Below are 20,243 nucleotides of genomic sequence, written 5' to 3' on the forward strand. Positions count from 1 at the left end.
ATTTGAGAAATGGGTTTCTGGGCGAGGGGAGTGAATCATTTATACATAGTCCAAGGCTGCAGCCTCGTCCTCTCCGTAGAAAGTTCCATGAGTGACTATTATTGTGAGTCAGAGATGCCGATCAGCTCCAACAAAATGCCAGTTGTTATTTAAACCCATGAGGTAGCGCTTTCTCTTTGATTTCTCTATTCAAACTTGTTCAAAGCCAGCATAATGCCCCGCCGCAGTCTCGACCCGATCATCCAGAATTTGGCAAATATACCAGATGAGCTGGCACTCAAAATCATCGATGACCTCTGGGTCTGGACCGCCATGGAACTACTAGTTGCAAATCAGCCTCGAGTCAATGATTTACTTTTGGCTCATGAACAATGCAAATCTCTTCTCGGCGACAATGCAGAAACACAAGCCAAAACTCGAGAGCGACTCAGAAGTTATTTTGATCTCGAAGCAAGCATTCCAATCCTTCATTTCCACCCCGTCGACCAGATGAATCGGGTGTATTCAATGACTACTCTCGCCTCAAGTAGATATAGGTCTCGGAATTGGACCAGCTTCCTGCACGAGGATCTGACACCCGATATGGACGAACATATCTACAAGACACTTCACAACTGGCCAAAATTGGATCTGAATCAATATGCGGTGAAGCCAATTCCACCAATTGATGTATTTTCGTCCGTTGAACGATTTAGAGAGCACTGGGACGCTCTTCAGCTCGCAAAAGAAAATTTGGTGGATCAATGCGCCTCTCAGCTTCGTCGTGCCGCGATACTTTTGGAAGAGAATCCAGATATCTTGAAACGAACCTTAGACCCAGAGCAGAAACGTCGTGCAAATACTGGGCACGTAGTATCTCGATTGAGGTCTGATATCGGTCGATTATTCCGCCTACATAAAGTCCACCCATTCGCCAAGCTGGAGTTCTTTCGATATGAATTCTTTCCCATAATCCCATTCGATGAGGCGCTGGCGAAGCTTCTCAACTGGACGGAGGAGTTTGGGATTGTAGCTGGTGATCAACTGTGCAATCCTGAATCTCGACATTCTCCATCCATCATGGAAACTGCTCGGGTCGTGGTTGACGATATGCCCTTTTTCTATCAATCGCTTCCGGTGGGTCATGCCGAAATGGCTAGAGAAGCCATCACCAATGAAAGAGACGAGGGGATCCGCACAGTGAAAACGCCTTGGTCTACGGAGCCTGCCAGCTGGGTCCAGGAGGTGGATTCGCCAGCTATCACGCTACATAAGCTCGAAAATCCCTCGACTTGCAGACTCAATGCTGGACTAAAGGGATATGGACCTTTTGATAAAGAGAAAGAGCAATGGTTGGTGTCTTTTGTTGAATTCTATCGATACTTGGAGGTTTTGAAGAGCTCCCAAATCGACTGAAGAGCTTATTCGCAAGACTAAGTCGTCATGCAAGTTCTCATATGCTCTATGAAGATTTTTGATGAACCAGTCGCCCAGTTAGCTAAGATCTTTTGAATCCCACATATAACTACCAAAGGCCTGTATATAAAATCTTGGAACTGGCTTAGGGTTCAAGTCGCAGAAAATTGGCGACCTGTGACTCTTATCATAAGGTCTTTTGGATGGACAAATGCAATTTGAGATTCACCATCAAGGAACACGTCTGCTTCCTGCCTGTAATGGTCTGCTTCTTGTAGAGTACCACTATATCCTCATTGATTCATAACCACCCCGAGAGCCTGGTACTTACATTCCAAACTTCCTCCTGTGGGCATAAACCCTTTTCCCCGTATCCGTATTTGGGTAGTAATTTTGAAGCCCCAATGCCCATGATTGGGTATCGGGTGCCTCGATGGTATCTCGATTTTGATTATGTGGTAAACTCCCTTGTTCTGCATTCACATCTGTAGATGGGTTGATACATTGATCTTCATTTAACCGTTGATAGGTGCACTGTCGCGCACGGTGTCGGCACTCTGCACAGGGCGTTTCTCCACTGCAGGCCTTTCTTAGACTAGCACAGCTATCACAAGCCCGCTTGTGTTTGCCGCCTCGCTGAGTCTCGGGAATTTCTTGGCCGGTCTCTATCCGAGTCTTACATGATTTCCAATGTCTCCGCAGAACATCCCTGACAGCCTCAGTTAGTGTCTATACTCTTTGCATATATCGGAAGTATTGCATGCCGGTGAATACCTACCCTCGACCAAAAACTGCACCACAAAAAGGGCATGCATGACTTCTGTTCGTATTATCTAGCACGACTTTAGCAACAATTTGATGATTAGGTGGCCTTGACATACGAGTCACCGTGTGTCTCTTCAAATGATCTAGTCGCCCAAATATTGCAGGGCACTGATCACATCTCCACTCCTTAGTCCCAGCCTCAGGTTGTGGCGGTGAGTCTTCCATGCGCTGCTAGACTGCTTCGAGCATCAAGGGGATAAAGGGGGGCGTCCAATCTGTTTGCAATTCAGGGGTTTTGATTCGCCGGGTGAATTTGCAGTGAGCCCAGACAAGAACCAAGTGATGACCCCAGAAAGCGGGTGAATCCCGGCGGGCCGAGCAAGGAAACCCCCGGCTTTGACAACGCGCGAAACGGACGTGGTGGGTCCGTTGTCCGTCGGCAAGTGATGATTTCTCCGAGGATATGGACGACGGATAAACTGTCCAGTCCGTGTCCGGTTGTATATAGACAGGTCCGTGTCCGACTTTATACAGTGGTGTAAGCGAGATGGTGACAACAGAGAGAAATGTGATTCGTGTTCGCGGATCTCCACAGCTTCCGTCGCGATTCCCCCACTCGTGACAGGATGACCTACAAACATTTGGACCTCTGAATCTTGGAACGGGCTGATCTATGATTCAAATGTTGCTACCTAGGCAATAAGTTGGACGCAGCTACTTGGTATCACATATAAATTCGCATCACTCGCCATCAATACCATCTCACCAACGGTCTATGTCTTCTACATTTCCGATTTGGAAGTCACTATAAAATCACCATGCCTTCTTTCATCTCAGAATCTTCTCCAGCGACTGCTAATGGCTCAAAGCCCACTGAAGAGCACTGGAACAACTGGCCAAATGAGAAAGGAGTATGTATCAGCTCCATCTTCCCTTGTACTCGAGTACCTGACTATGTAAGATGCTGACAACCCACAGTTTGACCCCGAGTACGAAGAGCGCACTCCAGTCGAGCTCTTCGTGACTGGCAATATTCCTGCCTATGCCGCAGGAACACTTTTTCGCACAGGCCCAGGCAAAAGCCAAGTTGAGACCGAAGCCGGGGAACTCTTCAAACTAAGACACTGGTTTGACGGCTTCAGCCAAACCCACCGATTCCAAATCATTGTCTCGGATGATTCTTCCATCCGGGTCTTGTACAATTCCCGCTTCTCCACTGACGGCTTGATTGCAAAAGTGCGGAGGGACGGCTACATGATAGGCTTTGCCGACAAACGCGATCCCTGCAAAGAAGTCTTCAACAACGTGCAAACCGAATTTGTCCCACCCCGTAGCCCGTCCGAGGTGAATATTGGCGTAACACTTTCTATCAACATGCCAGGCCTCGACATTCCATCTGAGGAAGAGTCTGAGGAAGAGTCAGCCGAGCGCTGGTCTGACTCGAAGGGTATCCGAACCCTGTATGCGAAGACAGATTACAATGCATTCAAGAAACTGGATCCGGAAACACTTGAACCAATAGGCCTGGCCTCGCAACAGGACCTTCATCCTGAGCTAACCGGTCCTATGTCTGCTTCACATGCCCGTTCCGATCCTTTCACGGGCGATGTATACAATTTCAATCTCACCGCGGGTCCAGAATCCATCTATCGCGTATTTCACGTCTCTGCAGGGACAGGCAAGACTTCCATCTTGGCTACATTCCCAGGCACGCCCGCCTACATCCATTCTCTCAATATCACCGAGGACTTCATCCTTCTCTGTGTCTGGAACTCGCATATCAACATTGACGAGTTAGAAAAGGGATCCTTCAGGGATACTATTATGCCTACCGACCCAACCCTGCCAGCGACATGGTATGTGGTCGATCGCAAGCACGGAAGAGGCCTGGTTGCAACATATGAAAGTCCCGCGTTCTTCTGCTTCCACACGATCAACGCGTTCCAAGAGCCATCCAAAGATGATCCAACCAAGATCGATATACTTGCTGACCTCGTGCGCATGGATACCTCCGACTTCTTGGATCTCGTCCTTTACAAGAACATGAAATCCTCGCTCCCTACTGCAAAGGAATTCGCTGCAAGCAGAACAGAGGAAACACGCACCACTTTCTCTCGATTTCGCCTTCCTGCTTTGCCAGCGGAACCTAATTCGGAGGTTCTCCAGGCTACGCTGGAGTGGTCCTCTGGTAAAGCTTTCTCGCCCGAATTGCCTACCATGAACTCTAAGTTCGTCACGAAGAAGCATCGGTATACTTATGCGACGTCTTTTCGAGGAGAGTCGACTTTGACGGATGGAATTATCAAGTTTGACTGTGAGACTAAAGAGACTCTCCTGTGGGCGCACCATGGCCACTCACCCGGTGAGCCGATCTTTGTCGCCAACCCAGATGGTGTGAATGAAGATGATGGTGTCCTTCTCAGTGTGGTTCTGGATGGCTTCCGGGATCATAGCTACCTGCTCTGTCTTGATGCTCGTGACTTGACTGAACTTGGACGGGCTAATGTGAAAGGCGTCGTTGGATTCGGATTCCATGGACAGCATGTTTCGACCGTTGGCATGCCTACTGGAGATTATTGAAGGGGGGGGGGGAGGGTTTCTCTCTTTGACATCCTAGCTTTTGATCATTCCAAGCGCCTGTAGTGATATTTAGTGTTAGCTCAATATTGTTGAAAAAGAGAATGATATGTATACTTTGACTCGGGCATATAAGCTTCTATGTAGACCATCCACGCCCTGCCGGTGACATCCACTCCAATTCTTATCCGAGACTACTCTTAAACTCCATTCGAATCCCATGTACATTTTCATTCTTCGCAGTTCTTCAATTCCTTCCAAATAAGCCCAACCCAAAATACACTCAAAGGCAATTTTAACTGCCCAAAATGTCTGGCGAAGTAAACCTCTCAATTCTCCTCTCAACAATGCAACCAGTCCTGGACCCACAAACCTACGTCTTCGTCACCACAACACAACCCCTCGCATCACTCCCACTTGATACTCTGGATCCACAATTGATAGCCCAAGAAACTGAAGGCACAACGATTGTTACCACGGAAGCTCTAGCCGCGTCCCACGGCTTCAAGGAGATTGTCTTCCCGTGCCGCAAGATCTCGCTGGGGATCCATTCCAGCCTTGAGGCGGTCGGACTGATTGCGGCCGTTACTGATCGACTCAAGGATCATAAAATCAGCACCAATGTTGTGAGCGGGTTTTTCCATGATCATATATGTTCCTGCTGGGCGGGCGGAGGATGCAATGAAGGTCTTGGGGGATCTGGCGGAGGATGTGAAGCGCAAGTGCCCGGTTTGATGTTTGGATGTAGCCACTGTTGGTTGGTATCTCATGTCCATGCTCAACTGTTGATAAATGGATTATTATACGGGTTTTGGATGAAAATAAAACTGAAATTGTCAGGCCGCAACAGCCAGTTATCTCCTTACTCCACCCCCATGATATACATACACCGTCGTGGAAGACATGAAACAAAGGGACAAAACACCGAGCCCGATATGAGATAAAAAGTTGCAACATTATTCTTCGTCCATTAATAGGGTGCAAGACGGACAGGGTATTACTGGTACAAAGAAATCGATGCTCACAGGTACATAAGTAGCAACCCGAAAGGGCTAGAAGTTGAATCGTAGGGATCAGTAATCATCCTCCTTTTCCATGACCATGATCAACTCGGTCAACTCCTTACGCAAAGCACGGTTGCGATCCCACACTTCCACAATTTTCGGGCGCTGGCTGACGAAGCATGCCTTCTTCCAAGACACGCCACCATATCTCGTGGCGACCCGGTTCGGGAGGCCCTTGGCAATATTGCGCAGAACCAGCGCAGCCTTGTATGCTACGCCGATAGGTTCACCCTTCTCGTTGATCGGGGTGTCCATGTAGTACCATTTGCGGACAATTCGCTCCTGGAGAACAAGACGCTTTGTACTCGGGGGTGGCGCATCAGCAGGCCGGTCCTCTGGCAGGTGAGATGAAACATGGCCAGCCACCAGGGCAGTGTTGGGGCTGGGCCCCGATGCCCGGAACCGGGTGCATTTTTCCCACAGGCAGGTGTGAATCGGAGTCTCCGCTGCCTCCAATTTGAATTGGCCGGGCTTCTCTTCAGCTTCGAGATTCATGTGGTCTCCGAAGACGTGGCTACGGAGGTCTGTAGGAGAGCTGAATGCGCGCTGGCACATTTTGGATGGCTTGGAGTTATCGGCCCATTTGCAGTACACGTAAGGGAATCCTTCGACGGTGTAAGCAGTTTCCAAAGGCCGAATGCCCTTGATGATGAATTTGGTTGTGCCCCCTGGACCGTTAATCACTTGTGCCTGGGCATTTGTGAAAGTATTGCTGACATTTTTAATGAATTCTGCGGCGGGAAGGACACCTCCGCCTGGCACCCGAGAGTCTGCGAATCTACTCTGGTAAGCTTGCCACAGAGCAATCTGGGTGATTTCGCACTCCGCATCTTCAACAAAGCAACAGCGAAGCCACTGTGAGCTCCGCTCCGGCTCTGACAACTCCATCAACTTCTCTAAAAGCTCAGGTGGTACGCGCGGAATCTCAGATGGTGGTGGTGCAACTTTTTCTTCTTGCAAGACCGTCTCTTTCTTGGTTGGTCGCGCCTCGTATGTAAGCAGTGCGATCATGCGGGGCACAAATACGCTGGGGAAATTGATAACATCCATGAGAGTCTCGATATTGTCGTGGCTGAGGGTGTACTGATACCAGAAATCCAATGCACCGCTCAGAATACCCTTGTCGAGATCCAAAAGTGTATGGTAGTACAACTGTTGAAGGGTTGGCTTGGGAAGGCTTTCCATGGCACGATTGCTATCGGCATCTTCCAGCTCAGTAGAGAAATGGGTCAGCGCCCAAAGACCCCTTAGAATATGGGCACGATCCGAGGAATGTAAACACTCGACCAAAGATATCCAAAGAGGGTCTTGAGGGTCGGTTCTCATGAATTTGGTCACCTCCTCGGCAATATCCAGTGCATCGTTCTTGATTTCATTCAAGCGAGACTGGTTTGGGAGGTTGAGTAGAATTACCAGGAAGTCTCTCAGAAGGCCACTAGCATAGCGAGAAACGTAGAAGGCATTTTCTCTCAACAAGACCATGTTTCTCAACACCAAGGTTGCTTCTCCAATGTTCCGAAGGAGGTGGGTGAACTCGGTGGTTTCCAAGGTGTCGCTTGGAAGATTTACAGGGATATTTCGGATTTTTTCAAGGATATCTCGTGTTCCGTGCAGAGAGTTCAGAACATTTACCCGCTCCGATGGAAAACGAGGATCATATTCCAACTCCCACCGAACTCCAGTGCACAAATAGGTAACGTCCAAAGCCTTTTGCATGAGAGTTTCGGCAAGCAATGGGAATCCCTCAAACTTGAACTTATCACACCTTTGGTTCGAAATCTGAACTAAATGGTATAAAGCGAAGTCAACCTCATCCGGGAGATTGGACTGGAGGCCATAGTGAGCGCGCTTGTAGATGTGATCCGCTATTGTTACTCATTAGCTTCCAACTCGTTTCCCCTCGCTCTTGGCGAAGAAGAAAAAACTTACTTCGTGGGACTTCAAGGAATCTCAATGCAAAGTATGGGTCATAGAAATCCGGTTGTCTTGCCACCTTTGTTCGGTCAGCAAGACTGGCGAAAAGTGCAGGACGATTTCCCGGTGTGAGGACCTCCCGAGTTGACATCGGGAGTTGTGTCTGGTTTTTGCCTTCCCAGCTATCAACGGCGAATTGGGCGCTATTTGGGTTGGCTGCGGGGTTTAAGTTGACATGAGGCGTCATTTGGGGCTGTGGGGATGTAAAGCCCTGGCTGTGGTGTTTTTGACGCGCTGGGGTCGTATCTGGGATAAAGGGTTGGTTGATTTTAGGTGCCTGGCGCAGGCCCTCTGGGTCAATGTTAAAATGGCTCGGTGGGAGCGGGGGAATGGAGGGGTACTTACGTCGCAAGGACGTCCTTTGAGGTGTAGATGCCGACATTTTGGCGGCCTAGGCTAGTGGCTAGATCAATTAATAGCTCTTTGAGCAGGCGCAGGGCTTGGTGTCTGCGATGCTGTGATCCCTCCCTTGCAAATCAGGTCCGGGTATGGTGCTTTGCAACCAACTGTTGTGGTGAGTTTCCTCTGTTCTTTCGATGCCAGGTCCTCAAAATTGGTGACTCAAGTAATATGCAGCCCTTAGAAGCTGCAAACCAGCGCGAGTGGAGTATTTATAAACGCAGATCACAGGTAGGCGTCTTGGTAGTTTTCGCGGAATCCACCGTCGAAGGGAAAAGTTGACAAAGAATTTCTCCTTTCTCAACGAAGATCATCCGTCGACTATCACACAGGTGGTGGCTTGGGACGAGGCGTAGTCACAGGCGCGTTTTCGATGGTAAGGAAGGATGCGCAACGAGAATGTCAGGACGAACACGTCTGGCAAGAACCAGAGCAATTCCAGATGCGCGGGAAATCGGCGCAGGTTCCAGGGTATTGAGCGATCAGTATCAATGAGTGGATTAGGAACAATGCCTTGAATGTTGGAGGGCAACGAAGAACAGCTGGACTTGCGATCAGCCGGGTTGATCAGCCAAAAGTCCGCGCCCTCTGGTGGAGCGCGTTTTCGGAGCATTGTTATTCCGAGAAATTACATAAGCCAATCATCAAAATGAGCTAGTCTGCTCTGGGAGGCTTTGTATGCCTCAGGTGTCAACATTTAGTATGAACACAGAACTGAGGACCAATTGCTTTTGGATGAAAATTGGCCCGTCTAGAGTTGCAATTGTCAATCCTTGAATATGGAAAGAAATATTGAGCTAAATCAAATAGATATATGCAAATCCTCGAGATTTTGTAATTGTCGAATCTGGAGACCGTGGTGGACATTCATCAAGTGAGTGATATGGACCTTTTCATCATTGCAACCATCCTTTCTTTTTATCACAATTTCCCCCTCCTCACCCAGCTACATGACCCTAATAGGCTTTTACGAGGGACCTTATCTGCTTCCAAAGGTATCATTCGATGCCAGGCCAAATCGCTTCCCAGGTGACACGTCTTCCACTCACCAAGTTCTCTCACGCAACCACAACCATCAATCATTGTGTTCCTCTATCGTGGACACATGTTAATGGAGATGGAGATCTTGTATGCATTCTGGAGCAAGTTCCTGGGGGACACTCTATCCCACCAAGACTCGTCCTTAGAGTGGCTCGAAATGATGGCATTCTGGTATGAGCCTCAACCAATCATCCCTCATCAAGCCTCAAATAACTGACATTGAGTTTTGATACCACTCAGGAGCAAATTGACTTAGCGCACTTTGTTCGCATGTCCACAGCTCAGAATAAGAATGACCAAAATGCAAAACCCTTATTTGCTGTTGTGGTCAAGTCGCCCTGTCTGGCAGTGAAGTACCCTCAAAGCAGTATGCATGTATGTCTACATACAATGCTTCTCCATTGACGTCACATAGTCTACTGGTTCGATGCTAACACAAGGTAGATTCGGCGATTTCAGATCAAATTCTCGCGGAACACGGATTACTTCACAGCCCTTGCTCTTCTAAGCAACATCAACTGCCCGCTGACAGAAGGAAGTACATCAATGCTGCAACCACGACGATCGCCTTCATCCGCATCCTGGACCTCTTTACAAGTACCTCAATCTGCATTGAAGGAGGCAAGTACTGCAGTGGCCTCGGACAATGATACCACAATTCCGTCTTTTCATGTGCCAGGATATACACCCAGTGGAATTTCAAGTGTGTTCCTCCCAACTGCTTCAAATTCGGAATCTAACGCCGGTTATGCTGTAGCGCCTAATCCTCCATCCTCGTCTTCGAGCACTATCTACAATCTAGTCAGACAAAGTGCGCCTATATTCCAGAATCCATTCGAGCTCACAACAACTCTTCCACCAAACCACCATGATCCTTCGTTGCACTCAAGACAGAAATACCCTGAGAACCCCGAGAGCCGCTCTGCAACTGCACCAGCCTTTCATGGTGACCAACTTGACCAAATGCTACCTCCAAGAAGGGACCTTCCTTTCCTTAAACCAAGTCAAAAAAGGTCCCAAAAGGGAGACGCTGCAACGTTCACGATCTCACAAATCGCAGCCACAAGCCAGCCACAAAGTAAAGCCTCCAAGGACGAGCAACTATTCCCATTCATGGGTCATAAATCCATGTCGATGCCTCCTAATTCTCAAGTCTCTGACTCGCAGTCTCAATCTCAGCCTCTAGTCCCAACACAGCCCCTCCTTGAGACCATCCAGATAAAAAGTCTTCCTTCACAGCCCCAGGCATCTCAATCCGACGCCTACCTCAATCTGGACCCTGTGTGTGAGCAAGTAAGAAGCAGACCTGGGAATGGGAGTGTCGTATCTGTTGATATCGCCGTTGGAGGAGTGGACAATGGCAACAATATTGTGCATGGCAAACCGACACAACCGATGATGATCTCGGAGAATCAGTTGTCTACTTATTTTGGTGCGCCAACGCCTGAGAGAATTGCGTTTCTGGAGAGTTGGATGTGCGAGCTGATCGAGGACGATGGGTTCATGACTCTATGCCAGGACGTTGAGGTGACATGGAGACGGTTCGCTTTTGGGGTTAGGAAATAGAAAAGGTGTGGCTTATCACAATCAACGCAATCATCGATGAGGTTAGCGCAGTATTCTTTGGGCTGATACCATTTTTACCCTTGTCTTTGACGTTGTTGATTTATCTCTTTTGTCGCGATTTATCTTATTATTTGCTGGAATAATTAAAGCCTCAACGCATCATATCATAATAACCCTAATCGGTATAAAGCACACAACCTTATCAAATTCCAATTCATGAAGCCTAGTGCTAAGCTCCATCAGCTGGTCTTGACAAAGGTGAACCTCATCGTGTTTTCTTTTTCACCTTGCCTGACTCCATATGATTCAAACTGAGGTTGTTACGTTGGTACACTGTTGAACTTAAAGCATCCCCGTCACTACATCGATCTGGAGGAGCCGCCTGTTGCAGTGGCTACACTGTATGACAGAGAGCATCTTGATTACGTGGGTGGCCTTGCTGTCGGCGCCAAATGCTGAATAAACATTGTTTTTGCCATGTGCGGGCTTTGAGGCTCAATTGCTGGCTTTCAGTGGGGTCTCCTTGGACACGTGGTGATATGGTTGTCGGCATTAATTGCCGATGTTAGCATAACTTGATAGACTAATCTGTCATTGCGGGGTTTAAAACGCAATTGCTGGTTTTCAGTTGAACTCTTACTAAGTACAAGTGGATATATTTACCAAATTTTGTAGGTGGAGATCGGTGTCATTTGAATTAAGTTATCTTGTATGAGAATAAAATATCAGGTTGAAAATCAAAAGAAAAAAGGTTGAAATAATTGAAAAGCCAAATTAGACTACACCATAGCAGAGCGGGGACGTATTTTCCTATAAGACCAAACCCAACTCCAGATCCCTTATAAAACAGATAATATGAGCTGCGAGTGATCAAAATCACTTATCGAGAGCGTTTGTTGTAAATCAATCCCGAGAACACGTTCAAGTACCCCTCCTTCGTAAGCATGGTGAAATCAACCACGGTGCGGCCAGTACCACCATGCGACTGAGCGAGCTGTGGCGCAAGATTTGGGGATGTGTCACCCTGCTCACCGAGGCCAGGGGGAGGTGTAGCGGAGGATTGCCCAACAGAATCCTCTGCACCGACAGCCAGGTCAGCGAGGTGCTGGAGAGAACGCTGCTCATTCGGGCCCATAACAGGTGGTGCAATTCCAGAGCCAACCTTGCCAACGGACTCGTGAAGCTGGCTTTCTTGGGATTTGGCCTTGCGCCACTCAAGGAAGACACGGATCTTGGCGTCCCAACCTGGAGTACCCAGGATATTGCTAAACTCGCCTATTTCGTTCGTGCGGCTGTCACGATGGTCCAAAATTTCTTCCACCCGGTCCAGTGAGGCCCAGCAGTCATTTGCATGTTCCGGGAGGACTGTAGCCTCAAGCAAGGTCATAGATGCGAGAGCTAAGCTGTGTAAGTCAAATGGTGTTGGGAGTCGAGCTTGCAGAGTGGCTTTGTAGAGTTCATTGACCACCTCCTGAGCGCAGTAGATAATCTCATAAGGACTGTAGACGAATACATGGCGCTTAATGAGAAGGCGGACAGTCCAGTAAAGCTGAGCCTGGAGACTCTCGAAGAGGGTGCGCGTCGTTGTGTTCTCGGGAAGTTCGTGAACCTTGAACACATCTTCCATCTCTGATAGGCGCTCAAGGGAAGCAACCAAATTGGCTCCAACCATTCGGCCGAGCCCAGTATTGGTCTGACAGATATTGTGTTCGACTGTGGCCAAAGTAACCATCTCAGACAAGAACGTGGAAAATGCTAAATCTTTGGGTCAGAGATGTTAAATTAAGTCAAGCAATTTATCTCAACTTACAAGCAATACCAGTCGTGATCTGGCCAACAACTCTCTCATCTTCACGGCCACCGATCTCTTGTCCTCCAATCACAGTCGCATCGGCCACACTAATAGCATACCAGCGGGTCAGGATAATCAGTGACACCCAGTTACGACGAGTCAAGTTGGCATCTGAGTCAACATCAGGATCAGATGGTCGCTTGTTCTTCAGCTGACCTTGGTTCTTCGCCAAGTCATAGCCAAGTTTGCTGGCAGCTTGAACCAAGGTGTGCTTGGGAATACCGTCTTTGAGAACGAAGTTGTCGGGGCCACGCTGGTCACAATCGACGATCATCAAAAGAAGGGTTTGCAACCAAATAAGGTTGACAGCGGTGGAGTGGACGATCAATGGCTGTCGGGTATGGTACAGAACAAGGTCCTGGGCGTTGTCGAATGAGGTGACTCGCTCAAAGTTACCAGCGACACGAGACATATCGGTGCAAGTAACAGTATACAGCGCATAGCAAAATATTTCCTGTGCCTCCCGATTGCACTGGTGAAGAAGTTCCAAGGTTCGCTCCCTGGTGTGGGGAAGAATTGGCAGAATAGTGTGCACCTTTTGGTAGTACCTGCATAATGTTAGATCCAGATTTAGGAGGCAATAGGCATTTCCTATAGGAGACATACGCATCAAGAGCCCCCTCGTCAAGAATGACAGGGGACATGTCATCGTCACCTTCATGTTTGTGCAAGTCCGACATTTCAAGACCGCTTGGCAGATCCTGCTCGTGGCCAGTCGGGTTCCAGAACAGGTTGCCTGGTTTCGGTGCGCTACCACTGGCCACCGCAGTGTTGTAAGGGTCCGCCGTGGAATCCGTTGCATCAAAAGCACTCTGCGATCCGCGCGCATTGAACGATGGCTGTGCAAACGATGAGCTGGGAAGACCCTCGAATACAGAGTAGGTTCTCTTGCGATTGGCAGAGCCTGAATCCACCGGTGAGGCGAAGTCCTGGTATGTCCTTGGGAGAGACACCTCATTCATAGACTGATAGGGCACATCGGGCTGAACGATCCCCGGCTGCATCTGGTTTTCAAGGGTGTGAAGTCGCTCAGCAAGTTCCTTGATATAACTATCACCCGCCATTAGCCCCGAATTGATACGCCGCGACGCGTATATTTGACCTACCCTTTGCTGGGGCCGCGTTTCATCGGCACGCGACTAAACTGACAGACGACGCCTAATCGGCGACAGTTTGAACATGTCTCAAGACCGGTTTCCGAGCTCGCATCACATCGCACCTGATTTTGAAGAATTGAAATGTCAGCCACTATATTCGACGCGTTCTACCTAGGCGTTCAGGCGTCGACGTGACGTACCTTCTTGCGCCGGCACTCGTCGCAGGCTCGTGAGATCTTCGATCGTTTACGCGCACTCTGTTCGCCATAGCTCAGGTCATGGTTTGGATCAACCCCAACTTGCTGGCCAGGGGTGAACTGTAGCATATGTTGATGCTGATGTTGATCCTCCGATGAAGGACGACCCAGATCACCTGCATTTGAAGAACCCAACACCATGCCTTGGCCATGGTGCACACCATTGTTTGATCCATCGCCCATTCCGGGGCCTGAGGCTTCACGCGACAGTTCAGCAGAGAGGAGTTCGTCGGTAGTCAGCTGGCGGTTGCTGTAGTACGGCATAGCCCCCTGGGCCATCTGCGCACCATTCGGCGAGGGATAAGAATTGGCCGGAGCCATATCAGATTGCTCGCGAGGGTTCATTGCGCGAGACTATCCCCGTAAATCCACGGTAAAAGATGGGGTTGATGGAAAGCGGGCTTCCGGGGAGGGTGGTGGAAGGGTGGAAGACGCGGAGTGCCAGAGGCGAAGTTTTTTTTACAGGCTAAATTTTGCGGGGGGGCAATTTAGCAGGGGCTAGTGCCGCCGCATTGCGGAACACCAACATGATTAGCAGTGACTCTGGAAGATAATTCACATTTGGATATTAATGTTTTTATTTTTGACTTCTATATAGTTCTTCCGGATGATCACACGGAGGACGGCCTTTTGTTTCTGCGTGCCCAGGTGGACGACGGATTAACACCTTTTCCCATCGGCCCCGTTCTCCCGACCCGAACCTTCGAGGGATTTGAGGACCGCCTTGGTAGTCCAATTCTCGGGTTTCTTTTAAAATTTTGTTGAGCGGTGTTCATATATCGCTGTTCTGGAATATGAATGCTTAGTAGCAGAGCTTGACAAATGCCTGGCAGGGGCTGTATCTATGTACACAGGACTGGCCATATATATATATTCAGACACACCTAGCAGCTGACTACTAGTACCTACTGTGAACGGATGTATCCATCTGAAAGAACAATCAATTTAAAATTCAAGATCCATTTACTTTGAAGGTTCCTACCCTTGGAAGCTGGGTAACTCTACCTATTAGTGCTGCGCCTCTAGGGCTGTAGATAACCTAGGATTACATGCTATTCCCGACCCTGGAAAATCTGTTCTGACAGACCGTTCATCGGTCACTACTACTGGGCTAGTTGACACCGGGCTACGTATTCGTTAAGCTCCCTCTCATAACCGGGTAATGGCATCTGGACCTCGGGGCGTAGAAAGCCGTAGGTCTGATTATTGCAACGTGGTGTGATCTCGGAGTCCGAATTCATAGATCCTCCTGGGTATCTCAAGACTTCGGACAGTGACTACACGGGAAACCCGACGAAACTTACCAGAAAAACCAAAACCGCTCGCGAATAATCTCCCCATGAACAACCAAACTTGAGCCCTTGAACCTTCCCGGTCAATGCTAACGCGTTTGGTCAGGTTCATCCCGATCGTATTTCATGCCTTAATTTAGATTTCACCCGAGACGACACCTGATTGGGTATGACGATAGGCGCCCCTCCGGTGTATTGTACCAGCAACTTCGGAGGGTCAGGTAATCCGGAATCCACACCCTTAGTCAGAGCGATTGGCCCTTGCCTCTTGCTGTTGCATGCGCAGATCAGGGCCCACCCGCTGGCCGGCGCCAAAACCCTCTGCAGCCCGCCCGAAACAGGAAGAGTGACGCCATTGACCCGCACCTACAGCGCTATGACATGCAGTACCGTACGGCGCTGTACAAGGTGAGCGCACCCGTTTCGTGGACTTTGCTTTTTTTATGCGCTTGACCACCCATAAAAGGCAGGAGACGATCCCGTTGCATGCTTTTCGAAAGGACCACTAGCCTTATCGCGCGACCACGTCAAGGTTTTCCATGGGGCGGTGACATTTGCCTATCCTTGAAAATAACATGATCTTGCAGGGATTGTGGAAACTTCCAACCCCGAAATGGTACCTGAATCCATAGAATTAGCGCCGTTTCTTTTCACATAGGGTTTGAGGCACGACGCGGCAAACAGAAAAAAAATCTCCCAAAAGACAAAGACAAACTAAGGTGAAAGGGGGCCGTCAAAGCTGGGATGTGCGGCCCCAGATTTCACTAGCGAGATCCATCCTGGTGGGGGTCGAGTTCGTTCTGAAAGGCCGTGCTCGATTTCGCCGCATCAGCTTCCCCCATACTCGAAAATTTCGATTGCCCGCACAGCTCTCGCTACATGATCTACATTGCAGCGGACATGCTTCTGCGACATCTGGAATTGTTGCCTCGTGGGAATCTCGGCGTAACGGCGACCCAAGCGAACCAAGAGGGAGGATTAACACGCAAGGTCAGCTATGGAGGCCACGCTATAATCCGTGGAATGTTTCTATATGGATTTCATTGGTTTCAACTATGAACCGATTTGAAGGGTTCGTCTACCCTAAGCATCAGTTTTTCCGGCATAGTGTGCAAGAAAAGTTTTTCTTTTTTAAGACCAAGAATGAACCACAAACCCTAACCCGGTCCGTCCATACTACGTAGAATCCCGGGTTCCTGGTGGGACCGCCACGTCGTTAGACTCGTAGTGGATACGCATCCCTCGATATGAAAAAAAGGGGTTTGATGAGTGTAAAGAGTTGGTTCGCAAATAAAAACCAACAAAGAGGCGCAGGGATAAATCATCTGCAGGACTCAATGTGAATTTCCGAGAATGCAACTGTAGAAAGTTCCGACTTATGTAACCGTATGGTAAAATCAGGTCCCCGGATCAAATGACGGTACCTTTGGTAAAAGTGGAGGTATGGAAGCTGTATGGTCAGGGTAAATCCAGGCTAAAAGCGGATGAAAGGCATGGGAAACGATGTAACACGTGTGTAAAGCACTGTGCCTTGTCACATACTCCGGGTTTGCAGAGACACCAATGACGCAGCTAAAATCCCAACTTTTCCCAATACCGTTATTAACCCTCGCCTCCCTCCTTCCTTTCCTTTCTTCTCCTCCGCATAGGGTGTTCTCCAACTCTCTATATCGAACGCTTTTTTCTTGGCCGCCACTACCGGTACTTGGTGTCCTGTCTCACGGCCGGCGCCAAACGGTGCGTAGGCTTGGTCCCCCTTTGGTTTCTTACTCTCCTCTCTACAAACCCCCCCCCCCAAAAGCCTCGATATACCCATTTGCTTTTCTTTGATTCGGCTCCCCTTGCCCTCCCTCAGTACGACCCTCAGTTGCCTTGTATACTGCTGGATCGGCGTTCTGTGATCTTGCGCATTGGGAGATTTATTTGCCTGAAGATACCCTTTTGTTCGTTTGGTTCAATTCGGCCTTCTCGACGAAGCGGCTGAAGAACGTTTGCCTTGACGGCCATTTGCGGTTCTACCTGGAAACAGACCGCACTCCTATTTCCATCCTATTTTTCCAATTTATTACCTCCCACGACCAGTTCCGCGATCATCGCATGTGTGCCTCGCAGTAACCCATCACCATGATCATTGAAGGTGAGAAGTGGGCGTGTGAAGCTTGCGTCCGAGGTCATCGGGTTAGCAGCTGTCACCACGGTGGTATGTCAATCTTGGGATAATCTACTAGATGTCCGATCATTTCCTAACCATGTCATACTAGACCGCCCTTTGACCCATATCAATAAAAAAGGCCGCCCAGTCTCTCAATGTACCCACTGTCGCGGCCTGCGCAAGTCTCGAACAACCCACGTCAGGTGCGAATGTGGCGACAAGAAAAAGAAAGCCGATTTGGACTGCCATGGTGACAAGCGAGATCTGAGTGAGCAATGGCGCTGGCTATCCCCGGTTCCCCCTTTCTGATCGTGAATTACAGAGGACTCCCATCGCTGTGGCTGCTGCCATGGCCAGCGCTGTACCTGCGCGCTGATAAAGGAATCTCATCTTGACCCCGTGCCAGAGGCAGGTCTGCCTGTGTCTCTGCCGTCTGTCCCGGCTGAACCTACACGGAAGCCCCTGCTCACGACGACAAAGTCCGAGTCGACGTTGAGTGGGCTGACGATCTTCCGTGATGGTCACCACAAACCCGCCCATAAGCATAATGACATGGCCCACAAGTGTGGATTGCCGTACACAATCCCACGATCACATACAATTCACCATCCGTCCGACATGCCTCGCAGGTCGGTGGACCACCTTCCGTTGACCCAATCTGCCTTTGTTCAGGAACCGCTCTCTCTGTCAATGGAGCCTGTGTCCCAGTCGCAACAGACATCGCAAGAGGGATCTCCCCACAGTGCCCCCGCAACAGGCTCAGAAGAGGTTCCTAATCCGGCTTCTCTCGATCAATCGTTCCTCGACAAGTTTCCCCCTCCCACTGCCGCAATAGAGCAACCGACAGACGGTACCGCCAATCCCACGTCTGCCTCGGGTACCATGGATAAGTTTCCTCTCGAGCAAATCATCACCAGCGTACCTCCGCCCCTCGATGTCTCGTCCTTTGCCTCCTTCCCGAATACCTCGTCTAATTCACCGATTACGTGCATGGCCTTCCAGGATCACTATCAAGATCAGTACTTCACCTCTCCGGACTCTGAATTCCCGTTGGGATCTGCGGGCGCAGGTGCACCATCAGTCGACTGGTCGAGTTTCCCGCTGTATTCCGATGCCCCTGCCACTACCAGCACCCAGGCCCCGTCATACGCCAGTTTCGATTACAACTCGTATCCCTCGGGCCTGCCGCCGCCATCGTCCTCCGGCGATATCTCCGAAGTTGACGAGTTTGGGCCGCTTCCCGGTCTGGGACATGCTGGTAATGACATGCACGACCTCCACAGCGTGAGCGAAGCGTCAGAGTTGGACCATCTCCGTATCAGCTCTGCGTCGTCATTGGTTGGACTCCCGCAGGCGCGACTCTTGTCATCCAATGATCTTGAGTCGATCAACATCGACGATTTCCTCAAGTCCGCCAATGAATCTACCGCTGCGCTCGAGCACCAGCTTCAAGCCAGTATGGGCATCGAGGCCAAGTCAATTACAGCGCAGGACATGTACTCCATGGCCCCTTCGCAGGATACGATTCCCACCTGGCCGGCCAATCTCTTCAACGATGAATCGACCCCGCCCATGGACGACGATTACTTCCGTCAATCGTGGGCCCAATAACCCGGTCATAAAACCTTTTGCTTCTCTTCTTCTAACTTCCTGGGGTCTCCGCTACCTGCGGCACCTTACCACCACCTCTACACCGTCTTTATGACCTTGATGAGAGATGATGATAAATGCCTTTGCCTTGTTCCAACTAGCCAGTTCTAGATTTCTTCATGATAGCATTGAATCTAGAGGGGTTTTGCGATTTTTTTCGATGGATACCATGTGTCTAGACATGGTCACCGTACATTAGCATCGTTCCGCTGTATAGACTTGTTTATGTGTACAATGACCCATACCTCCAGAGGCCAGATCTGAATACACCACCTGACATGGCGATCCTGACCGTTGGTATTGTAAAGTATCCACTTGAGATGCTTAGCGCTCAAGCGATCTATCCGAACAGCTGACCCCAACCTTCAGTCCAACATACTCCACATCAAATTTGTTTCACCTACATACCTCTACACACCTTTGCAGATCAATGTTCGGCCGAGATACCCGATTCAAGATCACCAAGCAAAGGTTTCACAACAATGTAGCGGTGAGTCCGCACGAACCTGTCCCAGATCGGCGGAAAGCAGGTTTTCAGCCAATCTGCATCTCCAAAACCCTATGCTCGATCTCGGACTGCAGCTTGCCATGACCTACAGGAGATCAGGGTCAGGTGTGTGGAACTCCGGTTGGCCCCTGTGACCACGTATTCATTCCTTTCGGAACTTTTCTTGGGTCAAAGAGCAAACTGATTACGTAGTTCAGTCGGGATGGCAGGTACGTGGGAACGTCCTCAGCCGCTGTACGAGGTACAAGTTTAGCGACAAGTAGCGGTGTGTATCTACCACATCCCTATAATGAATACAATAGTCCAATAGCCCACAGGTACTTGATGCATATCAACTTAGAAGAAAACATTCGTATCGAATATTTCTCCCACAGGCTTTTGCATGAGATGTAAGGTTGGAAATCCAGCTCCAGCTGCAACTCCACCGTGTCCATTCCAACCACCACTGTCATTCCAACCGGAAGACTCGGCACATCGCAACGCCTGGCAAAGTTACACGTACTCGGTATACAGGACCAGGAGGTCTTGCATACCAAGCCTTTCCGGATCGTACATGGTACAGCCCGCTAGTCCATGCCACAAGCCACCGGCATCTTTTGAACCTTGCATGGTGTCTTGCTTGCCATACAAGCCTTGGGTGCATGATCTTGGCTA

The 20,243-nt window shown here is 49.5% G+C and overlaps 8 protein-coding genes across 8 annotated transcripts; 5 read left to right on the forward strand and 3 right to left on the reverse strand.

Annotated features, from left to right (window-relative positions):
* Positions 1 to 213: 213 nt before the first annotated feature.
* N7484_004323 (uncharacterized protein) lies at positions 214 to 1,395 on the forward strand (the record flags this gene model as incomplete). The annotated part of the gene is made up of 1 exon (XM_057114743.1): positions 214 to 1,395. The coding sequence occupies one exon, from the start codon at positions 214 to 216 to the stop codon at positions 1,393 to 1,395; it is 1,182 nt and encodes a 393-aa protein (XP_056974883.1).
* A 1,583-nt stretch (positions 1,396 to 2,978) lies between these two features.
* N7484_004324 (carotenoid oxygenase family protein) lies at positions 2,979 to 4,740 on the forward strand (the record flags this gene model as incomplete). The annotated part of the gene is made up of 2 exons (XM_057114744.1): positions 2,979 to 3,071; positions 3,139 to 4,740. The coding sequence occupies 2 exons, from the start codon at positions 2,979 to 2,981 to the stop codon at positions 4,738 to 4,740; spliced, it is 1,695 nt and encodes a 564-aa protein (XP_056974884.1).
* Positions 4,741 to 5,045: 305 nt separating this feature from the next.
* On the forward strand, positions 5,046 to 5,616 carry N7484_004325 (ACT domain-containing protein; the record flags this gene model as incomplete). Its single annotated transcript, XM_057114745.1, has 2 exons — positions 5,046 to 5,498; positions 5,578 to 5,616. 2 exons carry the CDS (start codon positions 5,046 to 5,048, stop codon positions 5,614 to 5,616), a joined length of 492 nt encoding a protein of 163 aa, XP_056974885.1.
* A 194-nt stretch (positions 5,617 to 5,810) lies between these two features.
* N7484_004326 (putative chromatin remodeling complex subunit (Rsc9)) lies at positions 5,811 to 8,157 on the reverse strand (the record flags this gene model as incomplete). Its single annotated transcript, XM_057114746.1, has 3 exons — positions 5,811 to 7,666; positions 7,731 to 8,066; positions 8,121 to 8,157. The coding sequence occupies 3 exons, from the start codon at positions 8,155 to 8,157 to the stop codon at positions 5,811 to 5,813; spliced, it is 2,229 nt and encodes a 742-aa protein (XP_056974886.1).
* A 327-nt stretch (positions 8,158 to 8,484) lies between these two features.
* Positions 8,485 to 8,787, reverse strand: N7484_004327 (uncharacterized protein; the record flags this gene model as incomplete). Its single annotated transcript, XM_057114747.1, has 1 exon — positions 8,485 to 8,787. One exon carries the CDS (start codon positions 8,785 to 8,787, stop codon positions 8,485 to 8,487), a length of 303 nt encoding a protein of 100 aa, XP_056974887.1.
* A 392-nt stretch (positions 8,788 to 9,179) lies between these two features.
* On the forward strand, positions 9,180 to 10,781 carry N7484_004328 (uncharacterized protein; the record flags this gene model as incomplete). The annotated part of the gene is made up of 3 exons (XM_057114748.1): positions 9,180 to 9,386; positions 9,456 to 9,590; positions 9,660 to 10,781. The coding sequence occupies 3 exons, from the start codon at positions 9,180 to 9,182 to the stop codon at positions 10,779 to 10,781; spliced, it is 1,464 nt and encodes a 487-aa protein (XP_056974888.1).
* Positions 10,782 to 11,661: 880 nt separating this feature from the next.
* N7484_004329 (putative C6 finger domain protein) lies at positions 11,662 to 14,332 on the reverse strand (the record flags this gene model as incomplete). The annotated part of the gene is made up of 5 exons (XM_057114749.1): positions 11,662 to 12,536; positions 12,592 to 13,181; positions 13,240 to 13,683; positions 13,740 to 13,852; positions 13,931 to 14,332. 5 exons carry the CDS (start codon positions 14,330 to 14,332, stop codon positions 11,662 to 11,664), a joined length of 2,424 nt encoding a protein of 807 aa, XP_056974889.1.
* A 3,071-nt stretch (positions 14,333 to 17,403) lies between these two features.
* Positions 17,404 to 19,042, forward strand: N7484_004330 (copper fist DNA-binding domain-containing protein; the record flags this gene model as incomplete). Its single annotated transcript, XM_057114750.1, has 3 exons — positions 17,404 to 17,479; positions 17,541 to 17,699; positions 17,754 to 19,042. 3 exons carry the CDS (start codon positions 17,404 to 17,406, stop codon positions 19,040 to 19,042), a joined length of 1,524 nt encoding a protein of 507 aa, XP_056974890.1.
* Positions 19,043 to 20,243: the final 1,201 nt, after the last annotated feature.

The sequence above is a fragment of the Penicillium longicatenatum genome (genome assembly GCF_028827895.1).
Source record: "Penicillium longicatenatum strain IBT 33135 chromosome Unknown contig_2_segment0_segment0, whole genome shotgun sequence".
Taxonomy (NCBI): Eukaryota; Fungi; Ascomycota; class Eurotiomycetes; order Eurotiales; family Aspergillaceae; genus Penicillium; species Penicillium longicatenatum.